The sequence below is a fragment of the Cnephaeus nilssonii genome (genome assembly GCF_951640355.1).
Source record: "Cnephaeus nilssonii genome assembly, chromosome: 18".
In the NCBI taxonomy this organism is placed as follows: Eukaryota; Metazoa; Chordata; class Mammalia; order Chiroptera; family Vespertilionidae; genus Cnephaeus; species Cnephaeus nilssonii.
The window spans coordinates 10508892-10534354 of record NC_137089.1 but is presented as its reverse complement, the minus strand read 5'-3'; the positions used below and the strand labels follow the sequence as shown (position 1 = coordinate 10534354).

General features: G+C 42.6%; 1 protein-coding gene and 1 pseudogene across 3 annotated transcripts in view; both read right to left on the bottom strand.

Moving 5' to 3' along the window:
* CPQ (carboxypeptidase Q) overlaps positions 1–25463 on the bottom strand; it is a 372988-nt gene that overhangs the window by 288578 nt on the left and 58947 nt on the right. For both annotated transcript variants that reach the window (XM_079796014.1, XM_079796013.1), the window contains exon 2: positions 4541–5005. In XM_079796014.1, coding sequence (XP_079652140.1) covers positions 4541–4970 — 430 coding nt within the window. In that variant the 5' untranslated portion in view covers positions 4971–5005. The remainder of the gene's footprint in view (positions 1–4540; positions 5006–25463) is intronic.
* On the bottom strand, positions 10843–11446 carry LOC307114102 (syntaxin-8-like; annotated as a pseudogene). Its single transcript has 2 exons — positions 11254–11446; positions 10843–11031 (listed from the first exon to the last, which is right to left on the bottom strand). The product of its transcript is annotated as a syntaxin-8-like (transcript).

Genomic DNA, 25463 nt, shown 5'->3' with positions numbered 1-25463 from the left:
AGATCTGGAAGGTAGAAATTGGGTGGAGGCTGTTTTTTCCTGCTGCTTCTGTTTCAGAGACAAGCACAACTATGAAAACGTCTGGATGTTCCACAGCAGCTTTCTGACAGAGGCCACTGCTCCATCTAGGAAAGGCAATAGCAGTCCTGGTGGCCTGGTTCTACAGAACAGTTCTCAAATTCATTCCCAAAATGTTAAAATCTGCCTCATTAGCTTGCCCAATGATTCTGTAAACGACTTAAAATCCTGTAATATACCCATGTCTGCTTTAACTTTAACCCAGGTAGAGTGGTTTCCACAACTGAACATTAACTACCCATCAGCTGTACACATTAGGCCCAGTCTAGTGCTAACTCTACCTCTTCTTCCTCCCTCTCCTAAATCATTTCCATAAAGGACAGGCATGAGGTACACACACTTTGACAGGAACTAGCAGAAGTACTAATCAGTGCACAGAGCTCAAAATCCAAGCCTACCTAGATTGGGACCTTAAGTTTGTGAGTGAAGTTTCAAAAGCAAGTCACCCACCAATCTGTGAACCATGAATCATGAGGTTAATGTTCCAACATCAGTGTAAACTGAGCTAAATAGCTCAGTTACTAAGAGCACTTTGATAGCAGAGGGAGCAGAAATTAATCAACTTTGCTGTTTTCTTATCTTTTAACTAAACTGACAGCCAGCCAGAACTCCTCGAGTATGAGAAACAAATAAACTATTAAGAAGAAATAAAAAGGAGGTGATGGATCAATACAAACCATCTCAATTTGAATCAAACAACAATGAAAGAATTTAAATCTTTATTATGTAATGAGTTCCTATGCATCCTAGAACATCATTAAACCACCACCAGAAAATTGGGCAAGAAATATTCACAGATAATTTGAATGAGAAAACTACAAGTAACCTATAAAATATTAACCTCACCAATAAGCAAATACAAAGTAAAATAATAGTGAAATATCACTATTAGCCCATAACATTGGCAAATTTAGGAAAACTACCCAATGCAGATGAAGGTGCAGAGATTAGAACATTAAGATACACTGTGGATAGGAGAGTAAATGTGTACTTGGGCTGTTTCAGATCTTAGCTATTGTAAATAACACTGTTATGAACATATGGGTACATATAGTCTTTCTGATTGGTGTTTTGGAATTCTTAGGATATATTCCTAGAAGTAGGATGTCTGGGTCAAAGGGAAGTTCCATTTTTAATTGTTTGAGGAACCTCCATACTGTTTTCCACAGTGGCTGCACCAGTCTGCATTCCCACCAGAAGTGTACTAGGCTAAGACTGTTTTACTTAGCATCACATCATACTTGGCCTGCTTATATATCTGTCTTCCTCCAACTCTTCACAGATATCTCACAGAGCCATAACCCTGACACAAATAAACTAGCACATACTATAATACTCCAGCCTAGAAATGGAAAGTTAAAAAAAACACATTACCTTTGTTTATATAAGCAATCTGCTCTGTAGCATACACCTGGGAGAATCCTGCTGTCATAAATTCTAGCTTCACTGATCCCTTGTGAATTCTCATACATATCACAGCCTATCCAATTTTGAAGAGACCTGACAGATTCATATTCCAGCCAAGTCATTAAATGACTAGACCAAGGTCACACAACTCGTAGGGGGCTAAACCAAGGATACAACATGGGTTTCCTGGGAGATGAGCTCTGCACCACACTCCCTGCACCTAGAAGTCCCTTTACGCTGACTTCACATTATCTCCTGAGCAAATTTTTCCACACCTGGTCTAGCCTAACTCTCTAGTCTCCTCGGAACTTAAAATAGTTCAGTTGCCAGACAACTGTTTATCTACTTTGAGCCCCAGGGAATGAGGAGTGGGGAGAAAGTGAGTCTTGGAACACAACAATAGATTCCAGTAAGTAAAATTCCGTTCCCCTGGGTCTTGAAGGCCCCAGGAGCAATCAGTAACTTGGCTAAGTTTTCTACACCAGGCAGATAGCCAGAGAAGAGCCGGCCCAGCTACAGAATTAAAAATGAGGATAAGAAAAAAATGAGAAAAGTGTCCCCCAAAAAAGGTACAAACAGAAATATATTCTGCCATCACAGTTACAGGTTATCAGCAGCTTTGAGATAGATGTGCTTCGGTCAGATGTCTAAAAAAGACAAATATTGTAAATGGAAATAACATTAAAATATTTGTATGTGAGGCAATATAGTCTAATGACTAAAAGCACAAACTCTGGAGTTGACAGTTGTTCACACCTGAACTTTGGCCTCTCTTATGAGTTGTATAACCTTGAGCAAACTACCTATCCTCTTGGAAGCTGGTTTTCTCACACGGAAAAAAAAAATCTAGACTTTTAAGTCTTAAAAAGAAAAAAAGAGAAGAAAAAAATATATATGCATATATGCTGGTTCCTAACATAGATTCCTGTATAACAGAAGGCAATTGAACAAAACTCCTGGTTGACACTGTACAATTCAGGTTGAGGGGGGCTCCCTGATACCTTAGAGGACTCTACCACCTATTCATGCAACCTCAAAGAGATCAAAACTGGCCATCACAGTGGTACTTCCAAAATGGTAGTGTAAGAAATTTGGCAGATCTCTCTTACAAAATCATTTAACTGGGGAAAATTATTTTAAAAAAAAATCACTTAAAGTCTCTCAAAATTGTCCTATGGGCATACCAATGAAGAAACATTCATTCAGAGCCAAGCAATGATTCTCTTTCAGCATTGATGTTTCTCTCTCTCTCTCTCTCTCTCTCTCTCTCTCTCTCTCTCTCTCTCTCTCTCTCCTTCCTCTCTGAAATCAATTTAAAAAATATATACAAAAAGCAAAAAAAAAAAAAAAAAAAAAAAAAAAACCGAAAGAAAGAAAGGAAAGAAACATTCAGGAAAACCTACTAAATCTGAGTTAGAATAATGAGAGTCTGTAGCATTTGGGCCCTAACCGGCTTCCTTCTCCCATTCCCAGATCCCTGTTACAAAAACTCTATTCTGGGTACTCTACTGCAAAAGAACTGAGGTCCCATTCCTCAACCCAGCCCCTACTTATATAATAGAAACCCAACTGCACGTGTAGGTGCCAAGAATACTGGGGCTCCGATCACCCCTGTCGCAGCCCACTCACGGGCAGAGGTTCCACCCTGGGAGAAATAAGCTGAGGAGACCGAGAGATACCACCCTCCATGTCTAGCACCTGCTAGAGATATCACTCTTGGAGAAAGAGGCCACTATCTCTGTGCCTACCTCCTGAGAAGTAGCACAGACGTTCTCCCAAGGAAGAAGCAGGAAAGGAGGATGAAGAGCTTTTCAGTTCTTACCCAGGGAGTGACTTTATTTGGAGCAGAACACGGGGAATTCCATATACCAGGGTATTGCTGAAAACAGTGGAGAGCTTGGTAGAAAGCAATTACGAGTTTGTTGATAGCTTCATGACACGACGAGCAATAAGCAAAATGGCAGAACATTCGCACGCTTAACAGAAAGAACCAGGGAAAGGAACAACCAAGAAAAGCCTTCCTGGGATCACAGGAAACCCTGGCGATGGGGAAGGCTATGTGCATGTTCCTACTCAGAAACAATCAAAACAGAACATGGTCACACTTGAAAACACTTCCCAAACTGCACACAGATCCATCAAAGAAGGGCAACAGCCTCACTGGAACGAGAGGCATAAGCAATGAGTTTCTTCTTGGGCCGATGGTAATGGTCTACAATTACACTATTGTGGTAGTTGCTCAACTCTGTCAATACACTAAAACCCCCCTAAATTGTGTATTTTCAATGGGTGAATATTATGGTATGTGAATTACATGAAAAAGGATGATTAAAAAAACCTGAACATCTATTTATCTTTTGGGTCTTTCTCTTGGCATTAGACAAGATTAAATGTTTATTTAAAAAATGCTTAGAGAAGGCCAAGAAGTTTCTATAAACTAGTTCCTCGGCCATGGAAAAAGTCCACAAATACATTCAAGACTGACTGAGAGCTCACTGTTGGCCGGTAATATCTCTCTGATCTAAACATGTATATTGTCTAAGGAAGCTGAGCCAGTGTCCTAATAAATAAAGGTAGAATGCCACCCTGGCATTAGAATCCTCGGATCCTGTAAAAATAATTAACGCAAAGCAACTCAATGCACACAATTCTGTTCCTTATCTCACCAATTCTAAGAAATTCTGTACATTGAGGCCACTTTGAAAGAAGTCGTAGTTTTTCTATCCTAACATATATCTCAATTTTCAAGTTATCAAGTGATAGGACTGATAAATATCACATACCAATAGCTGTATATACGTCATTTAAAAAATGGCCCTACACAATCACCTTTCTTAAAGTAACAGAAGACAGAAAGAGAGAGAAGGAAGAAGGAAGAAAATAGAGTGTAACAGTAGAGAACTCATTAAACCAATGGGATAGGAAATGAATACATTTTCCCTCTTATCACCCAAATTATAATATGAATCATGAATACCGCAATAAATTATGCCATAGGACATTAGTTTTATAAAGTACACGGCAAATTGACTTGAAAAAAACACACAAGGGATACCTTCTGGAGGGGTCCCAATGCTGCTTCCAAGGCCCAAAATAGCCATCTTGTGCATTCTCGGCTCCAGCATCACAGCAGATTCTTCTCCCCTTTCCCAGTGGGGTATTTTGACTGGCTCCAGGTGGACATTCTCTAGCCCATCTTCCTTTAGGTTTTGGCACATGATTTGAATGGCTTTTTCTAGACCCTTGGAGCCACTTAATCTGGATCCAACAGTATCAACCAGCAGAGCCAATCGCTCGTAGGATCTGTTCTGAGCTTTGCCATAAACTGCAAGGTCTATGATCGCTTTAGCGACATCTCCATAGCGGGCTATTTCTTCTTTTATTTCTCGGAAAGTCCTCTGCGAGGTGTCATTCCTGCATATAGCTTTGCCAGAGTTCAAGGCTAAGAGGTGAGCACCAACAAATGTGAAGAGAAGAAACTTCATTTTTCTTTTCCAGTTTGTTTTCTTCCTAAAATAGTCTACGTAAATAAGAAACATGTTTTAGGAAAAGAATCTCACAGCTATCTGCCCACAACCCAGGGATTGCTTTTCAAACAGGATTATCCTTCCCTTCTCACCCACTGCCCAACTCCCACCATCAAATTCAGGCACCATAACTTCCCGGAATGAAGAAGTAAAGAGGCAATGATTGGCCTTATTAATAAGGCAGCATTTATTAAAACCATGCAATCACATGCTACCTCATATTTCTGTTTAAAATATGCTAAAAGATTAAAATAAAAAGATAACGAGACCAGCACACACTTATGATAAAAACTCTCAGCAAAGTGGGAATAAAGGGAAGATATCTCAACATAATAAAAGCCATATATGAAAAACCCATAGTTGACAGCATACTAAATGATGAAAATCTAAAAGAATTTCCCTTAAGATCAGGAACAGGAAAGGGTTGTCCACTTTCACCACTCTTATTCAACTTAGTACTGGAAGTCCTAGCCACAGCACTCAGACAAGAAGAAACAAAAGGTTCCCCGCCCCACCCCCCTCATATACTGAGAACTTGAAATGTAGCTAGCCCAAATTGAGATGTTTTGTAAGTGTAAAATAAACACCTGGTTTGTTCTTTAAAATCAAATACTTCATATTTAAGTAAGAAAAATAAATAAAATGCATCAGATGTATTAAATAAAAGTTATTATTATTCATTTTACCTGTCCCTTTTTTACTTTTAAATATGCCTATTAGAAAATTTTAACTTACATAGTTATACTAGTATTTATATTGGACAGTAATGCTCTAGCTACATTGAACTTGACACTCTCCTTCAAATACCCAGGCCTTTTCATAACTCCTTCTTTAATGAAACTGCTTTAAAAATCAGCTTTTCTGTGGAGCCTTAAACAACACAGCAGTTATATGCACTCAAACATGTAACCCCAGAGTTAAATGTTTTATATGGTAAAAACATTTTCTGTGTTTCTACCATAAGAACTATATTATCAACTAATACATCTCTATATATCAAAGCCTAAGTGACCATCACAACCGAACGGATGACCGAACAGGCTGTGTGGGGTGACTAGGCCGGCAGGGGGGTCAGTGAGGGGCAACCAAATGACCAAGCAGCAGGCTGCATGGGGCAACCAGGCCCACAGGGGGGCAGTTGGGGGCAACCAGGCCGGCACAGAGAGGCAGTGAGGGGTGACCAGGCCAGCAGGGGGGGGGGGGGTTGGGGGCGACCAGACTGGCAGGGGAGGACAGTAAGGGGCGACGAGGCCAGCGAGGGGGGGGGGCAGTTAGTGGCGACCTGGCTGGCAGGGGGGAGGGCAGTTGGGGGCGACTAGGCCAGCAGGGGCGGCAGTTGGGAGTGACCAGGCCAGCAGGGGGGGCAGTTAGGGGTGATCAGGCAGGCAGGCGAGCAGTTAGTAGCCAGTGGTCTGGATTGTGAGAGGGATGTCTGACTGCTGGTTTAGGTCTGATCACCAGGATCAGGCCTAAACCGGCAGTCAGACATCCCCCAAGGGGTCCCAGATTGGAGAGGGTACAGGCTGGGCTGAGGGGGACCCCCACCCCCCCGTGCACGAATTTTGTGCACCAGGCCTCTAGTTTGTTTATAAATCTGTCTCTCCTAGTCTCAAAATCAAATAGAGTAAATTACCATTGCGCCTTCAGTCATTGTACCCATATATAGGCATTCAGCACATTTTTATTTAAGGAATGAATGAGCCTTTAATCTCTATAGATTTTAGCTTCCCTAGGGTATTAAAGTACTTGTCTTGCCTCTTTTAGGAATAAAATCCTGCTATCATATTTAAATATTTTGAAAAATCATGAAAACTGTATATTGCTGCTGCTGTTGTCCCTTTTATAATAACTACTTACATACATAGATTCTTGGTTTCTACGGTGATCATAATAATGCTTGTTTTTAAAAGTTAAACTTTACTAAGCAATTACAATCTTTCCCCAGATTGTGATTTATTCTTGAAAGTACATTTTTAAGAATGAACTGTTGGTTAAAAAAAAAAATGTTAATAAGCCATCTATTAATTAAGACAAACCACAAGTATCTGCTTCTCATTAAAAATTCTCGAAGCATTCTGCAAGCATTCATTAACAATTTCACGATACATTTCTAGTGATGGATTAGAATCCTATAAGGATAGCATTGTGGAGAAGCAAGAGAGCTTAGGAATCCTAGTCAATACCCTTGTTTTTTTAGAAAGTAAATCAAGGATTTTGTTGCGATTCCCAAGCAGCAGATAAACCAGCAGCTACAATCAACCAGGTAACTGGAGCAACTAGCACAGACTTCCCTAAGGATTAAGAATTGTTTTCTTTGAAGAAACCGTATGCATTTACATAAAATTGAAACTCAATGAAGCACACCTAAACACAGTCTGAGAAGCAAATAACTATAATAAAATATAGGTACGCAAGCCGACTCGTACACAGAGTAGCATGAGAACCCAGAGAAGAATAAAGTGGTTCATGAAAGGCTATGGAGAAGACGTATCTCAAGACAGCTCCCAGGAATAGCAGAGAGGAGTGAGTGGTGCGTCCCTCTGTCAGGTCACCGAACCATCATTCTTAGGTTACATTCTGTTTTAAAGGTAAGTTCAGAAAATAGCAGTGCCTACATTTTCATTGTTACATCTTTTTGCATGTCCGTCAGCTGAATTAATGGGTAACATGCCACTTTGATAATAATACATCATGCCCCCTAACATGATCAGTGAAATTAATTTTGAAACAAACAAAAAAATACTATAATTACTTTCAAGCAAAAACTGGTATCTGTTGTTCTAAATACCTTAACTATACTGTATCTTCAAATCCCAAAAATGCAATAAATGCTTTTTTTTTAGTAGCTTAATTTAAAAGATGATGGTTTGTTACCTTTTAATGAATCAATTTCCCCCTGAGTATAATACTGCCATTTTAGAAAGTTTAAGATTAAAGGCACAAAACCATGACTTATGTGAAAAATCACTTAGAACACTCAATATAAGTAAACACTAAATGCATGTTAGTAGATTCTAAACCTTGGTTTCCCTACAACATAATCTGAAAATTACTGATGTAATTCTTGGCTAGAATGCATAAATACATATTTCCCTAATGTAGCACTACAAGAATCTCTTATTATTTTTGTTTTTAGAAATATACATTAACCCAACTAAAATATGTTTTCATTAACACATAGTATAAAATTATTACTAACTGCCTATATTTAGAAAGCTAATAAAATGCAACAAAATATGGCTATATCACATTCCACTTTACAAAACACTGTAAAATATGTCATTTAAAAACACAGGGATTATAATTCGATATAAAATGTGTACATTCCCAATAAGAAATAGAAAATTACAATAAAAATTAAAATTAAAGTATATAGACAAAATAAGGCCAAATAGAGGCCAATAACTGAGGACAACTTTAAAAAAAATCCTCTCCTAATTCACAAATTTAGGATCAGCATCCATGAAAAAAAAAAATTGTAGACTTGGAGTCATTCTAAATAAGAAGGATGATCAAAGGAGCCAGTTTATTTGCATTAAAGGACTAAAAACACCAGCCCTCCTCGGTGGGAAAAGACCTAGGCCAAAAGTAGAAATATTTTGGCATATAAAATCAACAACAGTTTGAGTAAGAAGAATAATGAAAGCAGAATTACTACCAAATCTTTCATATTAGTACCAGGGCTCAGAGCTAATTTCAGAAAAATAAAAATGTGCAATTTTAACAGTGAGTATAAACATATTAATAGTTTACCTAAACAAGAAGAGGACTGACTGGATAAAATCATGAATGATACAGTCATTGGAAGGTGAACGCTTTAAATCTCCCACAAAGCACTGGTACCATATGGACCGAAGTAAAGTTCACTATGGGACCAAAGGGAGGGTTGACTCATCTGAGAGACATTAGTCTGCCTTAGCTCGGAAATACAAATGTCTGTATACAGTCATTGCCACCAAATAAGATTAAACAAGCTGCAGCACTATTTTTTCTATAGTCTACAAAGGGAGCAAGTAATTCCATGGTGATCAACAAAGAAAAATAGCAGTATTCATCTCAAACATTTCTCTTCATTAATTATAAAAGATGTTCTGTTCTGAGTCACAAATTCATTTCCCCATTCATTTAACAAAAAGTTGTTGAGCACCTACTAAGCACTGAAGACACAGATGTATAGGAAAATATCCACACCCTTAAAGGGCTGCCAAGAATAATAATAGGGTCAGAGATAGGGTGAAAATCCCTATAACAGAAGGAAGTAGTTATGAGGTTCTATGAGAACAGAGGGGGGAGGGGATGAGGGAGACGTCTGCTGGAGCTGATATGTGAAGGGTAAACAGGAGTTTACTGATGAGCATGTGAGGAAGGTGGGCGTGCCACTGAAGAAAAGGTAACCAGCTGAGGGAGCAACCCATGCAAAGACAGAGAGGCTTTAGAAAACATAGCCTCCGGGGAAAATGGCATGTAGCTGGCCGGTAAGGGGGGGGAATGGTGGAAGACAGCAATAATAGGAAGGCTTGTTCCCCAAGGTTGGACTGAAAAGGTCTACAGCGTGAAACTGCACCCTATTGGGAGCAAAATGCCCTAGGGCCCTGCAATGGGACACAACGAACAATTCCCACCCTTCATGCAGCAGGAAAGGAAGGACCGTTTCTTTGTGACTTTCAGCACCCCCTGCCCTAGCATGGAGAATTCACCCAGATGCCGCATCAGGCCAAAGACACCATATGGAGCACCTCAAAACCCCCAAACAAGCCACTGCTTGTTACATATCTGGTTATTCCTTGGAATTGTCACAGAGGGAAAAATAATCCATGCTACAAAAAAAAGATGCATTCGTCAGGCCATCCATTTACAAAGACACTCAAGGTCTTCTTCTGTTTAGAATCCCTAAAAATACTAATAAACCAGTTGGGGAAAAAAAAATCAGGCAATTACAGGGCATTTGAAATGTCTAAACTTAAACTGCGCAACGTTTTTTAAAAAATATTCTTAGTTCTTACACAAAAGGTTGAAGTCATTGTTCCTTTACTTGAATCTAAACTATGGAAACATTAAATGTTATAATCTTCAAAATGTGATACTTTAAAAACTCATCCCTTTGAATTCAAAGGCAACTTTGGAGAACTATACGAGAAAGACTTGCTTTTCCTGTATTGTCTTCACAATCCATAGTTACAGATTATCTTTTTCACACAAAAAAAGATAAAATTCTTCATAATGTCATTTTCATTCTTTCCTACTTACTTCTGGAAGCAAACTAAGCAAAACCAATTTTTCTCCTCCTGTGAATTACATTCTCTCTAATAATAGCTCTGTATTTTGAGGAAACAAAGCAAAACCCTTTGCTTCTATTTCTAAATATTTTCCTAAAATATCAGTTTTTGAAAATGTCTCAGGCTATGATAGAAATGCCAGAATGAATAGGCTAAGTGAAGTGAAAAGGACACAATGAAAAGAGAATGTGCTGAAAGACAGAAGGAATAAGACTTAGGATCTGAGATTTTTATTGACATTTTATCCAGTCACTTTTCCTTCTAAAAACTAAATACACTACTTACGTGAAGACTTAAATATTTCTCCTAAACTTTCCGTTGCTGAATAGGATTTGCCACTATAAATTTAACTCTTAGTTGTCAGTCTAGAGTGAGTAGCAGATATAAAGACCAGAAGTGCTAAATCCTAGCACAGACTCAGGCACTTGAAGTTCACTTCCAAACTCCTTTTTTCCCCCAGAGCTTTGAGGGGATTTATTGAGAGCATCTTTCATGTATCAAAAGGGTGCTGAGCTTTGCCCCATCATTGACAGGTGTCACAGCTGGTGGTCCCTCTATAGCCACCGGTTGGTAGGCCAGACTGCAGCAACCACAATATCCACGAGTAGCAATAAAATCACCATGATCATCCCACAAGATGCTGGCTTCCTGTCCACCATGTTCACATGCCTGGTTTCAGCACAGAATTTCTCGTCTATGTTCTCCACCAGGCTGGCAAGCTCATCAATTATCTCATTTTGTTCCTCCAGCTCAGTGGTCGGCAAACTCATTAGTCAACAGAGCCAAGTATCAACAGTACAACGACTGAAATTTCTTTTGAGAGCCAAATTTTTTTAAACTTAAACTTCTTCTAACGCCACTTCTTCAAAATAGACTCGCCCAGGCCGTGGTATTTTGTGGAAGAGCCACACTCAAGGGGCCAAAGAGCCGCATGTGGCTCGCGAGCCGCCATTTGCCGACCACTGCTCCAGCTCATTCCCAATCTCTTCCTCATTTGTCCTTGATGACTTATGATCGAAGAAAGGCCATCAGGCCTGTGTCCTATTCTTGGATGCTTTTCTGCTGCTGTTGCCTCATTTCATCTGAACCCAAGCCTCTGGTCTCCTCTGGCTCCTCAAAGAGCTGAGGGTTGGGTACGCCTCTCTTAGCCCCGCTCATCCTCAAGCTGGACTTCCCTCCTGCATCCGAAGGACCACACACCGCCGGAGACAGACTGAGCTTCCTGATGAACGGGCAGGCCGGCTTCTGTGTTGTTTTCTCACCTCGCCCAGGACTCACTCCTTCCTCCCCGACTCCCTTGGTTTTATTTCTCCACGGAAACGACTTAGGAGTTCACCTACCTTCCTGTATTTCATAATCTCTTGTACTGAGAATTCTCTTGCACTCCGCACAGATATTTTTAAATATGGAAAACTATTACCTGAGCCTTGACTCTAACTCTATTGCATATACAAATATAACAAAAATAGTTTTGTGCCGTTTTAATGCAAGTTGATTTTTTTCAAGAAACAACTACCATGCATATCCAGGAAGGCCTATGCTGTTTCAGAACTTGCCCGCGAGCTGGTCCTCATTTTGGTAAAGCACCATCACCTCGTTTTGGTAAAGCACCTCCGGTTTGGGAAGCACCATCACCACGCCCCTGGGCTGCGCTGCATTCGTCGCTGTCACATTCACCAGGCCAAGCCTCTCACTGCTTCATTGCCATCAAGTGCAGCCATGCCTCAGAATGTACGTTTTGAAGCACTTCATTGAAGATCATTTTTCCTTGAATTTCTCCTTTATATTACAACTAGGATAGAAGACTGATTTATTTGAAAATATATATGCAGATAAATATATATATAATGCTTAATTTAAGATAATAAAGCTGGCATCAGAAATTATATGGCATTTTTTTAAAAGAATCATTGCATCTCATAGGATGGGGAACTAGTAATTGAAGTAAAAGTAACAATTCTCTTCCTTACTCTTCCAGCCTACCTTCCAGCCAGGGGAGGTCCTGTGACCAAGTTCTACCCAAAGAGACCAAACAGAAGCAGATGACAAGAAAGCGGTCACAATCTAGAGCTGCATCAGTTACTCCGTAACCATGAGGGCAAGTCCAACAGCAGTGGTCCTGACACCACTGAGCAGCTGGACCAACACAGCACTGCCAACTTGTCTGTCGTGGGAGAAAAATAAACTCCATTTGTTTCCGTCACTGTGAGCTGTGTTTTCCGTTCCTTGCAGATTAAACCCATTTCCAAAGGCTATACTACTTTAGGGGCTTCTTGGAGATCCATAATTAAATATATTATTCATACTAACACCATAAGCGAAGCCTGTGATCTGGCATAAGATCTACCTAGACTCCCACACGAACCTAAATTCTAAATACCCAACACCAAACTCAGAATCTTCCTTCCCAACCCACTCTTCCTTTGTCCCTTACTCCCACCCCCCAGTCAGTAAGTTGGAAAATGCATTGTTCATTGAATTATTTCCTCTCCTTCAAGGAGAACAGGTGAACAGTTGCCTCTAAGTCCACCTCCAAATTCTTTCCTGACGAACTTCCCTCCCCTCCGCCTTCCCATCACTTTCCCAGCCCAGAACCTCATTATCCATCATCTGAAACTCCCTGCCTTACATTTCCAGTCCATCCTCCATGCTGCCCCCGGATTTACCTTAAGCCCAAATAGAATGGCGCCTTTGTTAAAACATCTGCTTCCTCACCATTTACTGTCAGTGGTGTGGCTTCCAGTCTTCAGTCATTCCCTGTTGTCCCCCCACCTTTACACTGCAGCCCCGACAGGCTGTTTACCGGTCCTTGAAATTACAGAACACTCTTCATACCTCTCTGATTTTGCTCATGCTGTTCCCTCTGCTAAAAATGCTCCAGTTATCGGTCTCCAACTCCTAGGCAGAACTATTTGCCGCCTTTTCCATAGCTCACTATATCTACACTTTTTGTCTGTCACTCTGCTAGACATCACTGAATAGCAATAGTATTTTCTCTTTATAAAATTCAACAAGCATGTTCTCTGCAAGGAATCTATTTTTCTTTTTTGTATACTAAGCAAACAGCACAATACCTATCAATAAATATTTATAGAATGAATTCACCACACGAGTAGTTCCATTTCACCACAGCAATATACAGTCTGATTCATCACTTTCGTGATTACTTTTTCTTCTTCAGACATTAGTTTTCTCCTTTAAACTATAGCATATTTACAAGTTCCTCTCATAAAGGGAGTCATAAAGAGACTAGGTCCTCGCTGTCCCTTGGGTTGCATTTCAGCTCCAACACTCTACTATGGATTTTCTTAAATATTTAATATCAGTCACTTTTTGTTATATTCCATGTTAGCACTTGACGAAGTCACCTTATCCCAAACTCTTCCTTGAATGGTTCACTTATATAAACCACTACTCAATCTACCATTTTGTCTCCTCCCACCAGCCAACTGAAATGGAACTCACAAGGATCATAAAGGATGCCTGGTTTCTGCATCCACTGGAAACAGTTTGTTTCCTATCACACTTGACATCTGAAACATTTAACATTGTGGACAGTCTCCCCTTGTCCATACGCTTCTTCCTCTACCTCTGCTCTCCTTCCCAATCTTTTTTTGTAGGGTCCCTTTCTTCCATCTATCTTTTAAAGTTTATTATTTCATAGGGCTCTCTCCGTAACCCTCTCCTACCACACATTCTTACCAGCAAGGTCTTTCCCTCCAAGGCTTCATTTATGATCTACAGCATGAGCTCATCTAGAGGATAACAAGGCCTCTTAGTTTGGATGCCCATAGGTACCTCAAACTCAACATATCCAAACCCTTCTCATGACTTTTCCTCCAGAGTCTGATCTTCCTCCTGAACTCCCTCTCTTGGTGTGTGGCATTCCCACCACCCCATCATCTGGACCACTCAGGACATCTCATTCTATTTTATCCCTTCAGACGCATAATCGCTAAGTACTATCAAATTTAACTCCTAACAAGCTCTCAAGCACATCTTTCCTCTCTAAATCTTTCTTACCACTTTGGTTTCTGGCCCTGTTACCCTAACCCAGTGGTCGGCAAACCGCGGCTCGCGAGCCACATGTGGCTCTTTGGCCCCTTGAGTGTGGCTCTTCCACAAAATACCACGGCCTGGGCGAATCTATTTGGAAGAAGTGGCATTAGAATAAGTTTAAAAAATTTTGCTTTCAAAAGAAATGTCAATCGTTGTACTGTTGATATTTGGCTCTGTTGACTAATGAGTTTGCCGACCACTGCCCTAACCTGAACCACCACCACAGCAATCTCCTGACTGATCTCCCTGTCACCTGCCTCCTCTTTTCCTAGACATTCTCTTTGCTACAGTGGTTATCTTTCTTTAAAATATTTATGCTCAAAATGTCTGTGTGTCCCACTAAATTGTGTGCTCAATGTGGGAAAGGACTGTGTAGAATCCACCTTTGAACCTCCAGGATCTGGCATTGATCTGAATTTAGTATGTACTCAGTGAACACAGGCAGGACTTAGTTTTAGAAGACCCTAAGAGATAGCAGGTAGGCTGGGTAGGAGGAGTGAATGTATATTCCAGACTGAAGAGCAGCTTTTACCTGTTTATAATTCAAAGAAAAGTGCTGAACACATTTTATGTGCTTAGAAAATAAATACTGTCTTGAGCTGATAATTCTGTGTAAGCAGATAATTCCTAGACACAAGATCATTTCTTCTTAATGGCATTCATGTCCTCCTTGGCACCTAATTTACTGCTTCTCAGAGTAAGCATTCAGACTCTTTGTTGATATATGCTTTCTGGCATCTCTTTTTCACACAATGGGGGACACAGGGCAAGACAGAAAGAAAGGAAAATACCAGACAAGAACATTTGTTCCAACTACAACTTCAATTCTACTTGTTATTTTTTAAAAAATGCCATAGCATTTGAAATCCTTAGAAAACCCCATCTAGTAAAAAATGGTGAAATCTGAGTGAAGTCTGTGGATTTGATATACTGTAGTTACATAGATGATACCATTAGGGAAAACTGGGTAAGGGACACAACGGCTTCTCTCTGCTATCGTTTTTGCCACATCCTGTGAGTCTATAATTGTTTTAAAATACAGAGTTAAAGAGAAAAAATAGACTTACCTACTTGACTTTTTTTTTTTAAGTTCAAACATTTATAACATACTGTAACATTATGCTTCTGGAAAAAAATTAGAGAATTGAACCAGAACTGTTCTTATTTGTTAGAATCAGATGCCAGCACAGGGAGAGGCAGGCCCCAGTCCCACCTCTCCTACCATCTTGGACTAGGAGTCACCTGTATCCAATAGCTTCACCATTATTTTTCCCAAGAGCCACGAAAAGGAGGCTTCATTTCAAATGTCTCTGCCCCTGAACCTGCCACCCCGAATGAGGTGTGGGCGTTGTAGAGATCAGGGAGGATGACTGAAGGAAGGGAGACAAGCCCTAACAGCTGGGGAAGAAGCCAGGCATGACATTCCCTTTTCTTCTCCCCATGGTTCCGGAGTGAGTCCAGGGACAGCAGGCCGGTGAGGTGAGGAGAGCAAGGCAAATGGAACACTGACCGGCAGTCGCCTTAGCACCGGAATCCCAGGAGCTCTGGCTTGGGAGGTGTGGGGACGACAGCCTGCTGGGAGAGGGCCACCAGCAGACCCCTCGCCTCACACTGAAGCATTCTACAGATGCCAGTGATCTCCTCAATCCATCACCAGGGGTCCTCAAACATTTTAAACAGGGTTCCAGTTCACTGTCCCTCAGACCATTGGAGGGCCGGACTATAGTTTAAAAAATAACTATGAACAAATTCCTATGCACACTGCACATATCTTATTTTGAAGTAAAAAAACAAAACGGCAAAAACACCCGCATGTGGCCCGCGGGCCATAGTTTGAGGACGCCTGCATCAGCCCATCCGTGAGCTAATTCATTTTTGTGTCCCTGACATTTTACTGTTTACCAGTGAGCAGTTTTTAAGTTTGCCGTCTAAGAAAATTACTTGGGCTTACTTTACTTCTCTTTCCCCCAGATTTCTTTATCCCTCTTAGGTGTGTACAACAACAAAAACTAAATTCCCTCCGTTCAACAGTAGATATCTCTCTCACATAGTGGAACGTAACCGACTTTGGATGTACATCATGATGGGGCTGAGAGAAATCAATAGCCAGCTCCCTGGCCATGCTGCTTAAGTGAAGTAATATGATTACAGTTCCAAGACTGTCCATGAGACCCACCACGAACCCTGGGATAAACCTTGTATTCTTGGCTTGCAAAACCTGCACTGAAATTCAAAGAGTAGATGAGCTGAGAACGCCAGGCTGGCCACGAGCATGGACGCTCTTGAGACCAGGGGTCTGTATCTGTGACTCTGTCACAGGTCCACACCAGCCTCACCCGCCAAGGAAAGCACTCAGTCATGAAGAGTACAGTTTACACCCTTTGGGGCCAAATTCAAAGTGGGTAACCCTAGACAGTGAGGTCCTACAATCTAAGAGTACTTAAAAGAAAAGGGAGGGTGTGAAAGGAAATGGGATTGTAGCCTTGTGGCCTTGTAAAGTCCTAGTTTCCTAGGGCTTGGACCCCCAGCAGAAGAGTAATAGGAAGTGCTTTATTTCTGCCAATAAACCCAGTGAAGCATTTGTCTTCGATCTGGTGATATTAAAAAGCGATTACAAGGCCCAGCAGCCTCTTCCAGAGGCAGGAGAGAGAACATGGCCTTGACGAATCAGATAAAGTGCACAAAGTCTTCAAGAGACTCAGCTGCAGAAAACTATAAAGCGAGAAATATATAGATTTAATTACCACTCGCCAGTATAGGGCTACAGTAAGCAGACTGTGCTAATGTGTTTTTATTGCTAAACAGCACGCTTCCCCCCATGCATCTTCCCTGAACTGGCGACTAACAAATCCGAGGAGCTCTCTGGCGGAGATATTAGTGATTTCCTTTGGAGCATGCCTTTCAGTTCCCCTCGCTGAAACCAGGCTCCCCGCCCACGTCCACACAGAAGCAGAAAGACCCTCAGGAGTCCTGCTGCGGCCTGCGGTTCTGGTTCCCGCCCAGGCCAGGCAGACCACGCAGGGAGGCCTGCTCAGCAAGCCACTCCTGGCAGAATCTGCTGCTCAACTTGTGAAACAGACACGCAGGGCCGTGCTGCTTCCCTAAGCCGCCGTGAAGGTGCGTGAGCTGAGAAAGAAAAGGCCACCAAGCTATAAACTGGTAACTCAACCCAGATCCGTCATTCTGTTTAAATCTGATGTGTGGGCACACTTGCCCCCAAATCCTAACAGTTGCTCTGTGCTGTGAGATGGCGCCAGGAGCCACCACCAGCGGAGAGCACACACACACCCTGCCACAGGGCGCGCTCCCGCCTCCCGCAATGGGAGCCCGCGGCATCCGCAGCATCCTTCCCTTCGGGATCTCGCAGAGGAAGAAGAGCGCGTCTCAGAGGTGTCGAGGGGAAATGAATGCACTAATCCTTCTCTGTCCCAAGGGTCAGACTCATCAAAGGTGGCCAAAGGAAAGAGCTAAGCCAAAGAGATTCACAGCAATGGAGCTAAAACAACTATTCCAAGTGCCTAACACGTCCGTGTAAAATAAAACCATCATAGCACCACATCAGTGCATAGCCAGGAAAATTATCCTGGGATTTGGGGGGGAGGGGGAGCAGGGGAGGGGAGAGATTCACAAGACAAGTTTTCTAGGAAGTGGAGAGAGCAAGGTGATGCTGCAGATGGTTGACAGCAGGAAATGTAAAAGATAACTTAGGGAATGAAAAGGGAACGAGGGAGACTTGGAGAGAGATGCGTTTGGAGTGTGGAGTGAAGACCACGGTGGGAAATATAACCCAGTCCAGAGGTGAGAAGGGACAGGGCAGGAACAGGCCTGGGAAACCAGCGGAACGTGATGTTGCTTCAAGAGCAATTTCTAAATCCAAGAAGTGATTTTTAAAGAGAATCGCATTTGTCAGGAGATCAGGTGTATAATGGAAAAGATTAGGAAGAGAGACTGAAAGAAAAAGATTCTTGGGTCGCAATAGAGACCACAGAAGAAAAAAGGGAACGGGGGAACTGGTTGCCTCGGGGAAGAGACTAGAAGGCTTGGGAAGAGAACAGAGAAAGGGAGGTCCCTGTGGCTTATCTTTAGTTTTGTGATTTATTTCCTGATAGCTCACGGGGAAGATGAAAAGCCCGCAGTCGGGTCACTGGCGTCATTGTTACGGGAAATGAGGTGAGGAAACACTAAATTCGGAATAATCGCTCCATAATTGCCTAGAGGTCTGCTAACTCTGCGAGGGATGGGCTTCTTTCCTAAGCGCGGGGCGTTTGATTTCCCTCCAGAGAATGCAGGAAATTGTACCCTTTGAAACAGATGAGAAGTTTCGGAGAATAACATCAGGTTCTCCTGGAAAGCCCGGGAACGGGGAAGGAGTCGGCCGCTCGCGGCCTGCACCGCTGTGTCTGATCCGTTTAGTAGCAGGCGCGGGGGAGTGTGTTGTGACAGCTGTGCGGAAAAACCTGAAGGTCAGGTGGCTCTGCAACCTGAGAAGGCCATTTGCGTTTGGAAAATGCAACGTCGCCTTAGGAACGGAGGGAGGCACAGAGACATGAGCGAAAGGAAACGCATTGGGGCCGAAAGCAAAGCCTGTCCGACTTGTTGCGGAGTGTGGGGCGTTGTTTTCTCGCGTGGAGAAATGCCTGCCCACCGCTCAGAGTGTCCCCCGTTCACTTTCATGGCACCATTCACTTTCATAGCACCCTCGGAAGAACGTGCTACTTGCAGGAGAGCTGGATACACAGCAAAGCTGAGTCGTACTTGGAGATGATTTTCCTCTTTGTCCTCTCTCCTCTCCCCTTGGTTACAAGGCCTCCTTCTCTCTGGGCTCCCTGCACTGCCCTGTGACAGCAGATGATGGCTGCTGCCTACCCCCCTTCTCGCCCCCCCCCCCCCCACACACACACACCCAGGGCCACAGTGGTGTTCTGTCCAACACAGCCCAGCGGCTGCCTTTGTCTGCCTCCACCACGTGCCCAGAGGCCGCCGCTTCCCCTAATGAAGTGTCACAGGCAGGACACGGAACACCTCGCCCTGTGCAGGAGCACGTCCCACACCCGCTGCCAAGGGCAAGACCTCAGGACCTGGAAGCAGGGACATAAACACCGAGTGCCAGAGACGACAGCTGAGGACCCTGCAGACGGTACCTCCGTGTAGTCCCCCACGGAAGTCACGTTCCTCGCTGGGGGAGGCAGGGGGGGGAGAGAAAGGGAGGGCCTTTGCCCTGCAAGTGACGGGCTGGGTGCTTCCTGTGCATCAGCTGATTTAATCCGCACCAGCCACCGCTGAGGGATATTATTACCTCCACAACGGAAGCTCAGAGAGCATGACTTGCTCATTGTGAAATGGGTGGTTAGAGACCTCCCTCCACTTCCTCATGAGGGAACTCTGACTCAGCCTTTGAAAAGCCTTCCCTGACCTTCCCAGTTTGGGTTGGGGGACCCTCCTACAGGTCCCCTGTCCTAGGTACTTTCTCTGCCACACAGATCACTCTGCATGATAGCTGCCTGTTCAGCTCAGTCTCTGGATCTAGGCTGAAGGGCTCATAGAAGACAGACAAGGCTCTCTCTTCAGTATCCCTCAGCGCCAGGTCTCTATGTGCCTGAGGAATGCTGGGTCAGAAATGAGGGCCCGCCATTCCACACTGCCTCTGAATAATACTGCTCGGAATTTTAATTGAACCGAGTTCTTAGCAAAATGAAAAAAGACTGCACATGTCCTACTTTCAAGCTCCTACTGTATCATCTCCATGGTACTGACGTTACTATGTGGAACATGGTTATGGGTTGTGAAACAGGGTGTTTAAATGCAAGTGACTCTACAGCACTGTAGCGCTTGCTATTCCCTGGTTGAAAATGAATGTGAGATGGAAGTGCTGATGCCTGACTCTTAGGTTTTTTTCTTTCCTATGGTGTAATGAGAAACCCCGGTAAGCCTTGCTTTCACTCTCAGAGTCCCACAGACACCGATTATTCACACGTAATATCACAACTTCAAAATGTTGAAGATGCTCTGAACTTGGATGGGTTCTTTCTTTCAGAGACTGGCACAAAAAGAGAGCCAGATTGCCTTCGCCCAGGTTTGTGGAAGTCATTGCGGTTTCTGCACCAGAGCAGCCTGCAATTGTTCCAGCAGTCCTGTTCCGATGCCTGCTTCCAAAGGACAAAATGCACGGCTTCCCCACCAGGAATGTTTGTACTGCGTCCAAGTCCAGAGCAGGATGACTGGGCTGGACTAGCCCCCTTCAGCCCCATCAATTAGCAAAGTCCCATCAACCCAGGGAACCAGCGAAAAGAGGTCAGCCAAACTACTAAGCCCAGACTGCAGTAATCCTGCTTCTGGTCACTTTTCTCTCCTGTTCCAAACACATCCAGGTACATACTTGAACAAAGGCACGTGCAAAAGCTGGTTTTACTGAATTCCACACCCAACCGGGGAAGCAAATTGTGGACTTGAAAAAAGTAGCCTCTAGCACAGTGGTCGGCAAACTCATCAGTCAACAGAGCCAAATATCAACAGTACAACGATTGAAATTTCTTTTGAGAGCCAAATTTTTTAAACTTAAACTTCTAACGCCACTTCTTCAAAATAGACTCGCCCAGGCCGTGGTATTTTGTGGAAGAGCCACACTCAAGGGGCCAAAGAGCCGCATGTGGCTCGCGAGCTGCAGTTTGCGGACCACGGCTCTAACAGAACCAAAGCAGAGTATGCACTTAATTCAAAGTATGGAACTCTATGAACAAAGCTCAACCTTTCTCAATCTGTCTTGGCATTGGGTGGTTCCACGCTGTATTTTAGGTCTACCAACAATGGGAGGAGTCTCTTCTCAGGCTCCTGACTGCCTGGATTGGATATTTTGTAAAATATACAGAAAAAATAGTCACTCGAATGATGGGATAATGGAAATTCTAATAGGCTTGAAAACTGATAGATAATATTCAGGGTTTTTTTCCACCCTTATTCTTTGATTAGAGGCCTGGTGCACGAAATTCGTGCACTGGGGGGCAGAGGGTGTCCCTCAGCCCAGCCTGTACCCTCTCACAGTCCGGGACCTCTCAGCGGATGTCCGTCTGCCGGCTTAGGCCTAATCCCCCTAAGCTGGCTGTTGGACATCCCTCTGTCAGTCCAGGGCTCTCGCAGTCCAGGACCGCTCACTCCTTACCACCCACAGTGGAGGCAGGAGAGGCTCCCGCCACCACCACTGTGCTCACCAGCCATGAGCCCGGCTTCTGGCTGAGTGGTGTCCTCCTGTGGGAGCGCACTGAACACCAGGGGATAGCTCCTGCGTTGAGTGTCTGCCCCCTGGTGGTCAGTGCATGTCATAGTGAACGGTTATTCCGCCATTCAGTCAATTTGCATATTAGGGTTTTATTATATAGGATTCTTCATACCATTAGCCCAAATGTTTATAATTGCTTTGTAGTATATTGAGGTATAATTAACATGCAATAAACTGTACATATTTACAATATATATTTTTATGTTTTACACGTTTACAACCATGAGACTCATCATTATAATTAAGATAATGAATGTATTCAATACTCTCAAAAGTTTCATGTCCCTTGATAATCCCTCACTCCTACCCCTAGCCCAAGGAAATCATTGATCTGCTTTCTGTTACCATACATTAGTTTTCATGTCCTAGAATTTTATACAAATGGAATCATAGTATGTATTCTTCTTATGTCTGACTTCTAGAACCCAACGTAAGATTCATGCATGTAACATGTATCAATAGTTCATTCCTTTTTATTGCTGAGTAGTATTTCATTAAATAGATATACAAAGTTAATTTATCCATTTACTTGCTGATGGATATTTGGGTTGTTTCCAGTTTGGGAACATGATGAATGAAACTGCTATAAACATTTGTGTAAAATTTTTTGTATGCACATATGCTCTAGTAATAGAATTGCAGGACCATACAAGTGTATGTTTAACTTTAAAAAAAAAAAAAACTGCCAAATTGTTTTCCAAAATAGTAGCATCGCCCAGGCAGGGTGGCTCTACTGTTTTGGAAAATAGTTTGTTGAAGGGTCATCCCATACACCAAAAAGGTTGGTGTTTGATTCCCGGTCAGGGCACATACCTAAGTAGTGGTTCCATCACCAGTCAGGGCATATACAGGAGGCAACCAATTGATGTTTCTCTGTCACAACAATGTCTCTCTCTCTCTCTCTCTCTCTCTCTCTCTCTCTCTCTCTCTCTCTCCTCCCTTCCTCTCTCTCTCTCTCTCTCTCTCTCTCTCTCTCTAAACACACACACACACACACACACACACACACACACACTAAAACATATCCCTGGATAAGGATTAAAAAAATAAAATTTAAAATAAAGAACACACAAAATAGTAGTATCAATTTACATTCCCACCAATTGTATAACAGAGTCTTAGTTCCTCCATATCCTCACCGATACTTGATATGACCAATCTTTCTTAATAGGTGTGTAATGGTTTCACAATATAATTTTATTTTACATTTTTCTAATGACTAATCATGTTTAAGATATTTTCATGTGCTTATTTGCCATCCACATATCTTTTGGTGAAGCATCTGTTCAAATCTTTTATCTGTTTTTCTATTGGATTATTTCTTATTACTTAGATCTTAGAGTCCTTTATATATCCTAAATGTAAGTCCTATATCAGTTATATGATTTGCAAAATAAACTCCAGCTAAAAAAATAATGTATAATAAACATCCAGGATATACTTCCTATGAGGCCACAGCAGCAGGTGACAGTGTGATAACATAGCTGCAGAGCAAATATTTTGGGCAAGCCCCATCTCCCAGACACAGTCATGGCTTTGTTGCTATCAAGCAAGTGGCACATGGGGGGTCTGCAGCTGATACATTTCATTTGTTTAAAGACCTACAAAGCTAGTTAACTTTGCCTCATTCAGAAGAATGAGGAATAGCATAGTGGTTATGCATATATTAATGTCACACAAACATTAAAGAGACTGAGCCCTGATTAGGTCCAAGGTTTGATGCTATTAGTGCAGGTAATAATTATAGTATCTTTATCAGGTCCTATAGATTTAATATCACATTATCTCACTTAATTCTCACAACTCCGTGAGCTGGGAATCATTAACACAGTGTCATACATGGAAAAGAGGCTTAGCAAGGACAAATGATTTGGCCAACATCTTACAGTAAATGAGGGACAGGCCACGATTTGCACCCAGATCTGTGGCTACTGCCGAGCCAGACAGTTCTTTGAAGTATGGCTGTAGTCTACCTCTCTTAGGGAGAGAAAGTACAAAGAAATCCTAAAACTCTCCAGCCTCACCCTGTACCTCTCCACTCCAGTTTTCTGGGGCAGGGCAATCAGTCTTCTGGTCACCCCACAGACCCTACAGATGGAGCCCCCCTTGGAGAAGTCCATCTGGGGCTGCTGGGGCGAGGAGGAAAATGAGGGGTGCTGGATCACAGATGCAGAAAGCCCTGGCCCAGGAGGTGGTGGAGTCGCATCTGTGAGGTGGCCTGTCTGTATGGCAGTTCATGTGCATCTGATCAGCATCACAGAATTCAGCCTGGCTTTGTGCATGTCAGGGGTGAACATGCAGCTTTCTTCCTATGAGCTGAAACCCCAGGCGGGCCAGTCTGGGAGTGGGAACATGCTTGTCATCCACAACTTCTGCACTTTGGCAAAAGCGTACGGAAGATTCAGAAGTGTGTGTTTTTGTTTTTATTTTACCTGAAAATTCCCTATGAAGTTTCAAGCAAAATGCTCAGCCACACAACAGTTTAATCAACACACATCCTGAGACTTTTATAGCTTTAGTTTTTCTTGTTAGAAGATTTTGCCTCTCTCTGACATAATTACAAGTTCCATATTTTTGCCCTAAGGCTAAAATGCAAATCATTTCCTGGTACACCACAACTTCCCAGCACTGACTATATAAGGCAAAGCTGCATAGCATTTCAAATTAAAAACATCATTTTCCTAAATGTGTGTATCATTATGATGTTTACCAAAGTGTTTTTGCTGGTTAAGTCCCAGTTCCTATGTATTTCAGTCAAAGGCCTGCTGGCATCATGATATAAGCTAAGCAATGTGGCCTAAAAACTTGGCACAGTTTTTCTTCTCTTTGGATTTTCCTTTGAGTTCCTTCATAGCATACTTTATGGGGCTCCAGTATATCATTTATAATGCCTATAACTAGCAGGGGCTAAACTAATCTCCGTTGGTTCAAGTCCTCCTATGCCTCTGAGAAATAGTTCTCCTCATTCACCCTTAAAACACCTCTACTGACAGACCTGGGTGCAAGTCCTGACTCCTTCACTGATGAGATTGTGCAAGTTTCTTCACTTCTCTGAATCTGTCTTTCCTTCTCCATAAAGTAGGAATGATGATACCATAAAGTTCTTGTGATGCGGGTTTCTAGCAGCCACAGGGCATAGAAGAGGTACTCAGACAGTGTTAGTTCCCTTTACTTTCTCCGCTTCTTATCCATGCAGCTCCCAATTCTAAAGGAGTCACGGAGAAAATAATGGAGCCTGGAAATCCTCATGAGTCGAAGAGGCTTTTATAAGCAATGCTGTCTTGAACATCTTCAGAGGCTAGGTCCAGTAGAGCTAGGAGGGAGGGAAATGGCCAGGAACTTAGATCATGAAATCAAGGGAACCTGGGTTCAGACTGCAGCTCTACCAGTACTAGTTGGGTGACTTTGGCCAAGTTACCTAACCTGTCCGAATTTCAGTGTCCTTGTGAGCAATTGGGGGGATAACAGTAGTGGCCTACACTGCAGGGTTGTAAGAGTATTAAATGACAAAATGTACCTAAAGGGCCTAACACAGTAGGTGGTGTGTTGTAAATACTCAATGCCAGTGATCATTTCCTGTTACTAGCAGTGATAGGCAGGACACCCTTGCCATGCTAGCCAAAGGCATGGCTCCTGGTCAGCCTATCACTGCTAGTAGGTCAGCCTATCACTCACTTTGGACAAGTCACTTCAGTGATCTGCACCTCAGTGTCCTCATCTATAAAATAGGAATGATAATAGACTCCCGACGTTCTTCCAGCACTGTTGGGAGCATTAGATAAAACAATGAGCACAAAGTACTCTGAGGAAAATATGGTATAGAAATTTTAGAAGATATATAAT